The sequence below is a fragment of the Phoxinus phoxinus genome (assembly GCF_949152265.1).
Source record: "Phoxinus phoxinus genome assembly, chromosome: 13".
Taxonomy (NCBI): Eukaryota; Metazoa; Chordata; class Actinopteri; order Cypriniformes; family Leuciscidae; genus Phoxinus; species Phoxinus phoxinus.
In genome coordinates this window covers 24199602-24214361 of record NC_136888.1, presented here as the reverse complement: position 1 = coordinate 24214361, position 14760 = coordinate 24199602, and the positions used below count along the sequence as shown (strand labels likewise).

General features: G+C 39.7%; 1 protein-coding gene across 1 annotated transcript in view; it reads left to right on the top strand.

Moving 5' to 3' along the window:
- The window catches only part of ush2a (Usher syndrome 2A (autosomal recessive, mild)), a 207058-nt gene that overhangs the window by 146813 nt on the left and 45485 nt on the right, over nucleotides 1-14760 (top strand). The window contains exons 51-55 of the mRNA XM_079632841.1: nucleotides 5883-6106; nucleotides 7331-7580; nucleotides 10056-10253; nucleotides 11290-11444; nucleotides 12733-12931. Of these exons, the coding sequence (XP_079488967.1) occupies nucleotides 5883-6106; nucleotides 7331-7580; nucleotides 10056-10253; nucleotides 11290-11444; nucleotides 12733-12931 (1026 nt within the window). The remainder of the gene's footprint in view (nucleotides 1-5882; nucleotides 6107-7330; nucleotides 7581-10055; nucleotides 10254-11289; nucleotides 11445-12732; nucleotides 12932-14760) is intronic.

Below are 14760 nucleotides of genomic sequence, written 5' to 3'. Positions count from 1 at the left end.
TCTTTTTCCTGGAGAGACCCAAGCAGGAAGGCCTGAAAACAGATGCCAAGGTTACGTTGTTTCAGCTCCATACGTGAGAAACATTGGTTTTATTCATTTATTTATTCCAGGTGTTCCTGAGGGAGAGGTGAAAGAACAGCACATTAAACTGACTTTCTTGGTTTCATCCATTGGCCGCTGTTGCATGTGACAGAAAGTGCTTGGGCAGCAGTAATATTTTCACTGCTCTTTGGGGGAACTGAAAGGAGGATCAAAAGGGGGAGATTTAAGCTTGAACATAAAACTTTAAATGCACATGTCCGAAACACAACAAATGGTAGTTTTAAATATCACTGGGTTGTTGTTTTTTGGGGGACCTCATCCTGACCCTACGCCAAAACCTATATACAACTACTACTGTTTGAATAAAAGGAAAAACAGTTCACAGAGAATGCATTATTACATTCCACTGCATTACTTTTCCATAGTTTTCCCTATTTATACATGCACTATATTGATGTGTTTGACTGTTGTACTCACATCTTTTGCATGACACAGTGTTCTAAATATGAGACTATAACGAGGTATGTTGTTATGGGAAGAAGGAGGCGGGAACCGGCAAACATTCACAGATTTTAATAAATAAATAAATAAACAAATACAAAAATCTAAGTATAAGCCAGCAGCCCCTCGCGGACGACTGCTGGCCACACAAAACAGAAACAAAACATAACATAAGTCCTGTTCCTCTCTCGATCACCACTGTCGTCGCTCCTCCTTTTATGCTTCCGCTCCTCCATGAGAGATACGAGACTGGTGCGTCACGCACGTGTCGCTCATTATCAATCACAACACCGTCCTCGCGCCGTCCTCCCACGGCCCTCACAACCTCGTTGTGCTCGTCACAGAGATGCTCAATAACATTTTTTTTTTTTACGCAAAGACACATTGGGCCCTATCTTGCACCCAGCGCAATTGACTTTGAACACCGACGCATGTATCATTCCTATTTTGCACCCGCGCACAGCGGACTTTTCCCTCCACAGACGCACGTCGGTAAATTAGGAAATAAACTTGCGCTCGCGGGGGCGGTTCAGCGCAAAGAGAAGGCGTGTTCCGGCGCAAAACTTCCATGGTGCTATTTTCCAGTTTTAGAAAGCAATTGCGCCAGGGGCGGAGTGGGACCAAAAAATCTACCGGGAAATTTCGTAGACCACCGGCCCTACAGGGGGAGTTACAGTGGTGTAGTCTAGTTTTTTGTAGTGAGTATACTGTGATGCCCCCCCCCCCCCCCCCATCACCCATCACCCATCACCCATCACCCATCACCCCATAAGCACCACCACACTCACTAATGCATACAGTAGCCTATGCAACGACATGTAATTGAGAGCATTATGAGACTAAGTGTTATCAACATGTCAATTTATTATAAGCAACACAAGACTTTAACAGCCAATGACATTTGCAGCTGAGGAGACTGGACTGATTTTCTACATTTAGCCTTAGATGTTATATGAATATGGTCCCTGAAGCACAGGTTTTATCAGCTGACAATAAAAAAAATAAAAATAAAAAATTATAGGCACAAATACAAATTTACTTTTAGAAATGGTGCTTTTGAAAGAAAATTGTGTTTTGGCAAGTTTACTGTTTAAATTAAAACATGTATGAAAACTTGTGTGATATTCCTTTTTAAAATAAGTTTTAATAGATTTCATCATTATTATTATTTTACAGTACATTTTACTGTGCAATTTCTTTCAGAATTTCTTTGAGTTTATACCGAACTTTTATTTTGACAGGTTGTCGTAAAGACATTACAGTTTCTGTGTGTGTATGATACGAATGAATGGTGATAGTTTTATCAAATGAAATGGTGAAATTCTCATAAAGTGACTCTCATAGCAGCTCTGTGATGAAGTTCATGTGTCATGTGTAGCCTACATCATGTCCTCATAGCTACAGTGAAGCGCTGACACAAGCACGCGCTTGCTTCAGTGTGTGTGTGTAGTAGAGCACACATTGAGCGCTCATTCCCAGAGACGCGTTGAACAACTGCAGTCTCTTTGAGTTTTTAATATTCACGCGATTTGATCTGTGTCCATTGCAAACACAGACGCGGTGAATTTATGAATGAAAGTGTGAAAGTTCTGTCACAAAACGAAGTTGTTACATATCCTCACGCTTTTTTTAGTGGGTATACGGAAATACTTGGCATTTCCTAGTGGGTAGCCTATACGGCGTATACGTATATCACGTAGACTACACCATGTGGAGTTATGAATCTATAAAATAGTTTTAGATTAAGAAAGCCACCGCTACTGGTCACATATGGTTAGATTGATTTGTTTATTGAATTGATACCTTTTGAGTCTGCCCTTCTCAACGCCACCTTTCCCTTTTCTTTTTTGCCTTTCCATCATTTAGACCAGGGGTCTCCAAAACGTCGCTTGCGAGCTACCAGTAGCCTACACTACGCTGCCAAGGGGCCGTTCACATATTGCGTCTTTTGCGCGCTCGAGTTCGTTATTTCAAATGTAGGCGCGCGGCAAGTGCGCTCATAATTGAAGCGACGCGCTCATTTTTTCCAGGTGCAGCGAGATGAAAAAAGAGAGAGGCTGCACAGTTTGACCAGCGGGCAGCGGCCGCACATCAGGCCGCCGGATGGTGTTGCTAACTTGCAATGTATAATTATTATCAGACCGGCCTCGATCGCGGCCTCAAAACAATACCGGCCCACCGGGAAAAGTCCCGACTCTCCCGATTGCCACTCCGCCCCTGAATTGCGCCATTGACCAGGAAAAAAACAGTCTAAAGACAGTGGCGCGTTGCGCGTTAGTGATGTGGTATTTTAAGGGCGCGTGCATGGCCATAATGTTAACGCGCATCCACTTTGATTCTCTAATATAAAAAGATGCAGCAGTCATTTTTGCAAATCATACATTATTACAAGGAAAAATATTAACACACGAGGGAAATCATTGTTGTGTCCGTGAAGATGTGAAAAAGATCTATCTAGATAAAAAAAAAAAAAAAAAATCTAGATTAGGCTACATATTTACTACCCAAATTATAGGCCTACGCCTGTTTAACCGAAGCTAATTTGGGTGGGTTTCTCCCATCATCCCCAATGTCACTTCTCTGTGTTTTACGGCCCTGACGAGAACGTCGGTTTCCTCGGCTGTGAACTGCTCCTGGCGTGCGCCGGCAAATCCGCCGTTAATAGCGATCCGCCACGGAACAAGCGCGCCGGCTCTTAAAGGGAATGTGAGAGGACGCTCTGATTGGTTTATTTCACGTTACGCCCAAACCACACCTATGAATAATAAAGCTACTTCAGACCAACCCCTTTTAGATTTGCGTCGGGCGCAAGAGTCATTTATCGCGCTGGGAAAATAGCAACAGCGCCGGGATCCGCCCACAAAGTTACTTGCGCTTTGCACTTTGACACTTGCGTTTCAGATCGTTAAAATAGGGCCCATGGTGTGAATGGCCCCTAATATTTTTTTTTACACACATTTTACAAAGTTGTATATGCTAACAGTTAAAGGTGCAATAAGCGATTTCTGAGAAACATTGTTGATATTTGAAATCAACCCAAACAAACACACACCCCTCTCTTCAAGCTTTGACCCCAAAATGCACGAACACGCAATGCAAGAGTGCATGTCTCTATATCATAGCTGAAGCGAAGCAAAATAATGCTTCACTGAAATATAAAGCTAAGATGACGAACAAACGACAAGGATGGACAAAAAAGGAATATACAGTACAAGATTATATACAAACAAAAAGCACACCAGCTCCAAACAATGACACTCAAAACTGTCCTGTTAATATAGATAACATTACATCAACAATTACATCATTACATCACCTGACCGTTTGATAGCTTTGACACATTTACTTTGTCTGTGCCTCCAGTGGCTAAAGTAAATTTGATTTAACCAGGATAAATACATAATAATGTACCATGTAACTTGCAACTAATAAATGAGTTTACTTGCAAATGATCATTTGAAAAAAAATATATATATTTTTCCAATATTCAAAGCACTATAAAGTCCTTTTGCTCTCTGAGCATGACTTTGAATGTGCTCAGCCATTTAGAAAACTAAAAAAGTGCTTTTGTTTGTACGAAGTTTTACTTTTTGTGTCCAAAGGCTTGCGTAAGCCACAGCACACATTTTTATCAGTTGCTCATTGCATGCTAAATATTTACTTATCATTAAGTGATTGAACCTTAATTCACACAGCCTAAGCACCTTATGCTCGCCTGCGTTCACTCGCACTCTAATGAATGTATGCAAATCCATCATAAATCTGAAGATTAGCTAAATCATTTTGCGGTGCTTGAAAAAACAAAGTGTGAGCTAAAAGGGTGCTCATGTTTTTTGCGCCGCGCCTACACCAGATTTTGCGGGGCAGTGGCGTTCCCTCCTGTTCCTTTTCATGGCACGACAAAGATGGAGATGAGGGAAAATGAATTGTTTTAGCTGACAGGCCAAGGTTAAGTGCGGAGAACAAAATAGAGGGACATCCCCAGCCAAGAGGTCAGGGTGTCAAAGTTCACTGCTCTTTAAACGAAATATCATGAAAAATGGAGCGCTGCAGGGATGGGACGTGATGGCAGAGCTATTTTGGAAAAATTGTTGAGCTGTTTATTTGCAAGTCATTGGAGCTGAAGTAATGCACCCTGGGAATTGCCACCAAATGCAGCTCTGCAACATCTGCTGTCCCTAAGTGAGTTAGAGCACGTCAGACATCTTTATGTCACTGCAGAGATGTGATGGATGCGGCCCCTAGAAAACGTTGCATAAAAATCTGCTGCGCCGTTTTGGCCGTTAAGTGAAATTACTATTTAAATTAATGGCGCTGTCACAGTTTATCTGTGCAAAGAATGAACGCTGATTAGGGTATTAAACAATTAGCAATTTATCATACTGGGGGTTGATGGTAATTATAGTAGTGATGGTTTACCCAAGGAAATAAACCAGGAGTCACTTCCTGTTAGAATAATATTAAACTACTTTTTGGGAAATTCCATTCTTTCTTCCCTCTGCCATGATACTTACTGCTAACCGTACTGCATGAAAATAATGTTTGTTCAAACAGTTTCACCATCTTGGTCCTAATTCCAGTAGATGCTCTGAAAATACAACTTTATACACATTAATGCAAGTTTTTCTCAAAATTAATGTTGAGTACACTATCGTTCAAAAGTTTATGGTCTCTTATGCTCACCAAGTCTGCATTTATTTGTGAATTTTTATCACAGATAAACAGCATTCATTACAAAAATGTCTTCACTGCCCGTTTTGATTCATTTAATCCTGGCTGAATACAAAATATAACTTTTTTTAAACAAATAAAACGTACTTACCCTAAACTTTTGAGCGGGAGTGTAATGCAGTAAGTATTTTCACAGCTGTGTTTGCAGGGCCGGTGCGTGTATGTTGAGTCAGGCCTCTGAGAACACTGTGATGCTTTTAGAGGTAATAGGAGAGGATGCAGATGTGGATGCTGAGCACTGATGGCTGATGGGAGGAGACAGTGGCCACGTTGCCAGGTGAAGCTGATTCCCCATGCAGCACGGCCGTCTGCATCTTTTACATGTCAGCTGCACATGCAGCTCTTTGACGTCGCCTGGAAACGTCCAATGACCTGTAATGGCCACATGTTGGATGCTATACTCGAATCGTGGTTCAAAAAATGTCCTGACTGCAGTCATGTTTAGTCAATGTACAGTGTGAAATGTCAGATTATGAATACCCAGGATTAATTATGAGCAGTGTGAAACATGACGCAAGATAACCCAGGATTTGAATAAACCAGGGCTAAGTGTGAAAACCCCTAATTTGTATCAACATCTTTCATGTTTCTAAATTTGTTTTGCGTAGGATGCAGCTGCTGCGGAGAGCACTACATCAACACGTCCACTTCCTGGTGCTGCACAGGTCCCAGCGGCGAGTCTAAAGTCCACGTGGTGGAGAACAGGACGGCGTCGCTGAAGTGCTGCTGGTCAGAGGTGATTGATCAGGAGGAGGAGTGTTGTAATGGAGTGGGCTTCAATCCGCTCACATCTGTGTGTGCTGACAGAGCCCCGGCCAGCATCCTCATCCCGGTAATTAACACTTTCACTCAGAGTGACATATTCACTGTATGTTGTTTCAGCAATAGTTCTTCAGGATGAAGACTTAGTGGAGACTTTGCCCTCAAGCTGTTCTGTAGTGTCACGCCAGTTTCTCAAACTCAGATTAAGGCAATGCTTTGCCAAAATTTGCCAAAACAGATTATGGAGAGACCTTTGACTAAATGTCTGGTCCATACTGCAGCTAAGAACCGCCCACTTAGACCATTTTGATTGAGAAACTGTTTTTATGCCAGGTATAGGGGCAGCTTTATCTCAAATCATTGATGTCACTATAATAGAGTGAAATTGAAAATATATTCAAATCAGTCCTTGTGAAAAGGAAATACTCTTTAGTTTCTTATGGAAATATGCTTAAGTGTGAACTGAATGTTTCGGACACTTAATTGTATGTTAATTGTAATTAAATGAAAATGTATTGTAGTTTAAATGTATATGTAATGCAGTTAGTTGAACTTTGGAGTGCTTTTTTGAGCCACTTAAGTACTTCTTTATATGCAATTTCACAATTCTGCTGTCTTTTAAACGTGGTTCTGAATTGCTTAATGTACTGACAAGCATTTGTGGTAAAGTCAAATATATATATTTGCATGCATTTTAATATATTCAGAATTACACATTTCTAATGATGTAGTTGCAATGTGTTTACAAAACTTTAAATTTAATTTAAAGTTAAATGGGAACAGAAAATAGAAAAAAATCTCTGATTATACTTTTGATTTTGATTTGATTATATTATATCCAGCCAATCAAATTAGAGCTGCCTGATAGATTTAGCACTGAACTAGCTGTTAAAGAGCTTCACTGGATAAATGTTTTAGTAAAGTAGTTGAGTTTTAAACTCGAGCTGCCATGGTCTAAAGTGGAGGTTGGAAAAATGAGGCACAGAGCAGTGATGTATCTGCTCCTCTCCTCAGGAAGTAGGCACTCACAGTCACACTTCATTAATCAGATTTGCTCGTTGTAACACAAGCTCATCGTGCACCCAGCTTGAGCTCGTGAGGAAAAGAAAGAGACCAAGAAAAGAAAACTGGGATGGCGGTCATTAACTTGTAATTATGTCATTAAGGGGCATCCATGCTATTTATTGAGACAGAGGACTCCATACACACCCGCTGGCAGGGGTACTTTGACACACAACAGTTGTCTGATGACTGTTGTCACTAATGAGAGTGTGTGTGCGTATGTGTCCTTTAGGAGAAATGTCGCCCCAGTACGGTGTGTCCTGTGTCTGCGGTCGCGGGAGCTTTCTGCGGCTTGTGTGACTTTGACCCAGCGCAGTCCATTTGTACATGGGTACCAGGCGAGCCGTTCCCCGCACATATTCCATCTCCCTCTGCTACTGCCACCACCCTAGAAGCTCCTCCTACTGCCGCCCACAGCCAGCTCTGCCCATCCTCAGAGGAGCTGGTATACAGTGGAGTGGCAAACCGATACAGTTTCACAGGTAAATAGGTCAACAATGTTTGTCAATTTACCCTCAGTAATTGTTTTTTTAATGCTTTTTATTAAAAAAATATGCGAAATTGAAAGTGTTGTTATTGTTAAAATGATAATAGTATATAAATAATACTAAAATAACACTGACCTGGAATAATAGAATAACTGCGCTCTATCAAATCATACACTCTTTTTTTTCCCCCATAATTTTTTTGTCATATTTTTCACAGGTCAGGGGATACATCCTTGTCTGTGAAAAATAGAATTGACTACAAATTGAGAAAAGTAAAGGGTAGATAAATAAAATAAAAAACAAAAATGCAAAAGAATTGCATAATAAAATAAGTCAATTATATGTGTGCATGCATACCCTCTTCTGTAAAAAAAAAAAAAAAAGAGTAAATTTTTTAAATTTTGAAGCAGGCTGTGCTTAAAAACAAAATTATTAATCGGTTCACTCCGAGCAGAATCAGTATTTTAATGTTTCTTTTCATGCATTTCTTTGGTAACATTATCATTCCGAAAGCAGTTGGATTAGAAAAAATTCCAGTTAATAACGTTATTTTAATTTTAATTTGATTTTTTTTGCCTATAATTTGGTTGAATTTAACTTTATACTAAGAGCTTGTGACTAAACCTCGTAACTTGACTGGATCCACAAACTGTCGGCAAAACAATAGCTCTATCCTTCAATCGTGAATGCAGTCCTTCACAAATTTTGGAGACCGTCTCTGCCTGTTTGCAGTGCAAGGGTAAATAAAAAATTGGTTCTTTGAAAAAGTACAGTGTTTTCTTTATTCAATTATGTATTTGAGGAGCGGAGAAGAGTGTCAGTCTGGTATTTGCCGTCGAGTCATAACCAATACAGCCTGTGCGTAACATTCGTCTTTTATATTACAAACTTTTTGTCAAATATATTAAACGACAGTGAAAACTAAGCGCCCACAATATACAATAACCTTTGTAACCTGTAAGTTGATAAAAACTTAATGCAATGCACTTACTGCCTCAGATGCGACCCTTCTAATGACAGACAAAACACAAATCTCCGACATTCGCTGGTGGAAAACCTTGTAACTCTAATTTTGGGGATGTTCCTCACACTGTAAACATCTGCACATTTCATGTGTTCACAAGAACAGATGCTTAAGTGTGTATTAATTGTTGTGAGTCATAAATCTCACCTGCTATTTCGAAGTCATCATTAAAACTTTTAAGATAGGCGTTTAGAGCGCCCCCTTGACTCAAACTCTTATTAATGTTTTCAGGGGGAGTGCTGGCCCCTTGTTCTGGCTCAACCTCATCTGAGGTGTTATTTATTTGGTTAGTTACGTCTGTTTAATCAAGACTAATGCAGGAGTTGAGGGGGCTGGCTGGCACGAGGAGAGTGATTCTAGTCAGCGCTGTGCCACCATCTGGGCAGAAGCGTATAAACCTGTCGTGGCCCTGCACTCCTCCAGATGTTTCTCACGCCCCCATACCCGCACCCCGGAGAAAGATGACACTGAGTGCTCTCGGACAAATGCTGCCCGAGAGTTGATTTGCCAGCCACACAAATATGAACGATTCCGCTTCCTCCTGACTTTGTGTAGCAAACACCCTTGGGGCCTTGGGGTTTTGTGTGTTTTAACGTCATCATGAAATAAAAATTCACCCTGTTTAAATCTAACAATGTGTCACTGGTCTTGTTGTACATTATAATGTTATTTCAGTAGAAAAAAAAGTTTGTTTTACATACAAACTTTCTTTTTCGACAGCACCAATCTCTTTTTTTTAACCTCTCTTATAAAACTCACTTTGCTCCATTCTAGTTTGAAACACCCACTTTTTACAATCCAAACAATTCGCCCTACATTTTTTTTATTGAAAATCTTAAAATGACAGAAGTAGGGGTTACAAATTATATTTCATATTTTCAATAAAAATTTTAATGAACCTTTTTCATTAATTATAACTATTATTATTACTACTACTATTATTATATTCAGTTTTTATTTTCAAAAGAAAAGAAAATAATAAATTGATATTGCTTAATGTACAATCAAATTTAATTTTACATTAAAAATGACATGTCGTTTGCTCATATACATATGTCGATTTTTTATTATTATAAATTAGTATGTAAATAAGTTTGCTTGGTTAACTTTCATTTGTTGTGAGACTGTGTCTTGTCCTCTGAGAAGGATATTTTGTCATCCTGTCACTCATAGAAGTGCCTCCGCCAGTCTGATGAAACCCATCACGGAGATTTACACCCATGACTCCCCAAACACACGTATACAACAAACTGCTGTATTTCTGATAGCAAAAAGCATTACAGTAAACAGTGTCCCTGGCTGCTCATTAAACTTTAGTCTTGTTTTAGTGTGAAGACTGACACACTTTAGAGACTCTCCTGTGATGCTGTCAAGAACGAGGTTTCAGGGGAATTCTGAGGAATAGGTGTGTTTGTGTGACTGTGTTCTCTTGTGTGTCATTTCAGACACTGAACTGGACCCATACACCAGTTATGAGTATAGAATTGGTGCTTGGAACAGCTTTGGCCATGGGTTCAGTCCTTCCTCTCGTGTCACTACTAAAGAAGACGTTCCCTGGGATGTGCCTCCTCCTCACTGGAGCCATGTGGGCCTGCGTGACGACATCATCCAGCTTGAATGGTCAGCCCCAAACAAACCCAATGGTAATTATTTTGAAAGGGTGGTGTTGAATTTTATTTACATCCTATTCCCTCTATAGCTGAGTGAAATCAATCCAGTGACCAGTAATATATATATTTAACAGATCCAGCTAGTAGTCGCTGTGCGAGTAAACCTCACTCCTCTGATCTCAATAGGCATAGACAAAACTAGCTTGTACACAAAAGCCAGTGACTAATTTAAATCACAGTTTATTTATATATGTATATATAGTGGACAAATCAACAGTTTTGGACTATTTAGGATATATTATTTCTTAATTTTTAAGTGTGATTGCTTCCAGCTTGGAAATGTATAACTAACTAAAATGCACATTGCTCAGTTCATAGTCAGCTATGATAGGTAGAGACTGGAAACCTCTTGGAAAGTAACATCTTTATAGTTAATTTAAAAAAATAATAATAATCCTATAAAGTTTAATTTCTTTTTCCCTTCAAATCAGAGCACATATTTTTTTTGCCAGATGACACAGCTAGTAATGCAGTTTCTTGCTCTCATGGTAATATTGTCATATGTTTATTCAGTAGAAGGTTTGGTTATGTAAATGATTAATCACGGAGTGAATCAGTTTGGGTAATCCACGCCTGAAGTCGTGACTCTCAGAAGATTTACTCGCATTTCCCCCAACAAACTTGATGGCAGGCTTTTTCTTCAGGCTGTAATGATATGACTCAGACAGAGTGGAACTAGCTGATTGTTTATCATCTCTCCTCTGAAGACCTGCCTGTTATTAAGCGTAATCTGCATAGCTCGGCAGAATAATTTATGAAGAACAAAATTCACATGCGCATAAACACTAAGTGAGAATAACAAGCTTCATTTTAGGGAACTTCTGTGCCACTTAATATGTAAAGAAACATGCTGATTGCTCATTAGGACTTCACTCTGTGTGCTAATCAAACGGCTTGCCACCCAATCTGTTGTGATTTGAAAGTTAGTTCAACGGTTTTACTACTGCACTGAGTGGAATTAATGTTGAAGCCATGTTTTGACCCTGTGTGTTTTTATGTACTCTGATAGGTGAGATAAGTCCCTATGTGATCCTGCGTGATGGACAGGAGCGCTACCGTGGCACCGATCATAGCTTCACAGATGCGGGAGGAATCCGACCTTTTCGGGAGTACATGTACCAGCTCAGAGCCTGCACTCCTGCCGGCTGCACAGACAGCTCAAAAGTGAGTCTATTTCTCATCTACCTCTCATCTTATAGGCAGAAAATCATACAACATAACAGTGAAGTGTGTAATTACATTGCCACTAGTGGTACCAAATGAGATTGCAACAATGACCATTTCTAAACGGGTTTTTCTGAACACAACCAGCCATTGGTTGGCCAAGTACACGGTCCCGCCCCAAACTAACGCTATCACTTGAGATAATGTCACTGTGTCGGGTTAGTTAGGATGCTCTGACCGTACACAGCAACATTTATTGAATAGTGTAATATTGATTCAACGTTTGTTTAACAAATCAATGTTTTGATACGTTTAAAGAGACACTTTTTGGGGAAAGAACTTTAAACATGTTTGTAAAAGGTACTGTTCAGGTGAAAAAATAAAATGTGTATATACAGTAATATAGTAGTAGTATAGTCACTCCTACCCACTCACTCATTTTCCTATTGTCCTTCATCTTTACAGTCTTACCCGCAAATATTTACAAGCATTGTGCTGAACAGCTACAAAACACTTGTAAAGTATTGCAGGAGTCGTACTCCCCCTTTCATGCCCATGTTATGTCGCTTGTGCCGAGTAAACAGGATATTTTTAATGGCAAGCTAATGGAAGAAGAGCAACAGCTGACTTCCTGCCATAATTGTTGTCTCCTTGTAATAGCTGTCAGCGGCTCAGCTGATGAAAGAGCAAATTAACCTGTCTATCTTCTCTTCTTATGTCTAATTTAGGATCCGATTATCAATAACCGCACAGATCTGCTAGAGGCAAAGTAAAAAGAACTTCCCAGAGCAGCGTTAGGTCCATTTTTCTTTCCACACACCTCCGGGGTCTTGCCCAGCACACCAATTGGCCACCAATGATCCACTTCTTCTTTCTTCTTCCCCCTCGCACGATCGTTTTTAAGTGGAGCTGGATTAACTTGTACACCTGCAAGCATTGCCCAAACAGTTGCAATTATTGTCCGACCCAATACAAGGGGAGCAATTACCACAGGGCACCCTGTTGTCGTTCAGCGGGACCCTGCTCAGCCAGCTCTGTCGGTGGGAATGAGGAACCTGATTTAATCTTTGTGGACACTCTGCAGGCTCACAAGCACATCAGGCCAGCGCCGGGCCAGACTACACGTAGCCGGAAAAAAAACACCTTAACCACCTCTCACGGCCCTTTCCTAATAGTCTGCCACTCCTAAAGACAAGAGTTGAAACCACTAGTGACATTCTATTAGAGCAGGATATCCAAGCCTCCATTAGGGCAAATTGCTCTGTAATTCTTTTTGTTGTGTGTCCAGGTTGTGGCAGTGACTGTCCAGGGGGAGCCAGAGGGAATCGCTGCTCCCGTGGTGAGCGCGCCGGGGCCCGGGGCACTAAAGATCAGCTGGGTGGCTCCAGACAAACCGAATGGTATCATCCGGGAGTACCACATCAATCAAAGCGGCGTTGGAGTGATCCACACAGAGACAGAGGGGGAGATGGTTTACAACGTCACAGGTATCACATATACACTACCTTTCAAACATTTGGGATCAGTACGATTTTTTTATTATTTATTTATATTTTACAAAGAAATACATTTATTCACAAAGGACACATTCAAATGAAGGTGGCAGTAAAGAGTTACAAAAATATGTAAAAAAATGTCAAGTAAATGCTGTTCTTTTAAACATTCTATTCATTTAAGAATCCTGAAACAAACGTATGATGGTTTCCACCAAAAATAGTAAGCACCGCAACCGATCAATATTCAATAATAATAATGATCAGTTTAGTATTTGAATAATTTCTGAAGGATCATGTGACACTGAAGACTGGCTGCTGGAAATTCAGCTTTGTCATCACAGGAAAAAATTGAAAACAGTATTTAGAAATGATGTAATAATATCTCACAATATTACTTGCCTTGGTGACCATAAGAGGCTTCTTTAAAAAACAAAAAGCAACTTACCAACCCCCTTAAACAGTTTCAAAATAAATATTAAATATTGTAAATAATATGAATTAGTTTTTATATATACAGTAGTTCTTGCTATAGATTTGAATGATCTGTAGTTACATTATATTTTAAATTTTTAATGATTTGTTTTTAGGACCCACATTTTTATGAGGTGAATCATATCTCTGCACTTTGTTTCCCAGATGTCTGTTTTCTAAGACTTATTATTATACCATCTAATTACAGTCCACAAAGCTTTTGTTACTTAGCGGATTAAGTAACTCTTGTATATAAAACAGATTAACAATGAAGAAAAGTTTGTCTAATACCTATAAACTCTTTAACTATTTTACTTTAACATAAGGAAAGTACTAAATGAGAGCGAGGAATAAAGAGGAAAGTCAGAGGGCGAGTGATGAATCAGTTTAGCAGCAGAGAGCAGCCGCCCCCTACGAGCTGCCCCACGCTGGCCCTGACGGCAGCAGCAGCGAGAGTAAGAGAGCGAGAATCCGCCGTGTCTCCTCCACGTGCCCTGCCTTTATTTATGCATGCTGTTTCTGGAAGCAATCTAATGACTGAATTTACACCTGATTCCCGCAATGAGCAGCCGGCCTGCCCATCACTCCTGAGGCCTCCTCTGATTTGTGGGGCTTCTTTTATCTGCCTGGGAGAGGAGCAGTGTTCCTGGCCCTGAGCCATCCGTCACCACCGCAAGGGTACGCACAAGGCGCACTCCCACTTTCAGGGCCGCCCGACTCTACACAGCCCATGGACAGCTGCACAACAGCCAGCACACACAGAGAGAGGGGTTTAGATTAAGTGCTCACAAATATATTTCCTTCCAAGGAAGATTTACAATTTCCTCTGAGCAGTATTCGTTTTATCACTTTTTTTTGTTTTACCAAAAGTTATTATTATTATTATTATTCAATTTTCTTTTACATTGTTTTGCCCATTGTCTTAATGCAGCCATAATGAAATGCTTTTCTCAGCTAATATTGATGTAACTGCTATTAATGTAATTATTATAATGGGTAAATAATGTAATACAATTCATTCAAAATGTGTAATCAAGTGGAAGCAATTATAATAATTATTTATTTTTCAAGCTATTTTGTACACGTTGTCTTAAAAAGCAGCCACTTTTTATAATGTCTGCAATGGTAATGTAATGTTTGGAAGCTTTTCAAATATTGATACACGCAACTGCTGTTAATATAATTATTATAATCGGTAGATATTGTAATAAATTCAGTTAAAAATGTGTAATCATTTGGCAGCAATAACAATAGTAGTAGCAACATTATTTATTTGTTTGTTGTCTAGACTGGAATATGTATTTTGTTTCTTTTAAATTATCTTTTTGAATGGGCTTATTCAAATAGCA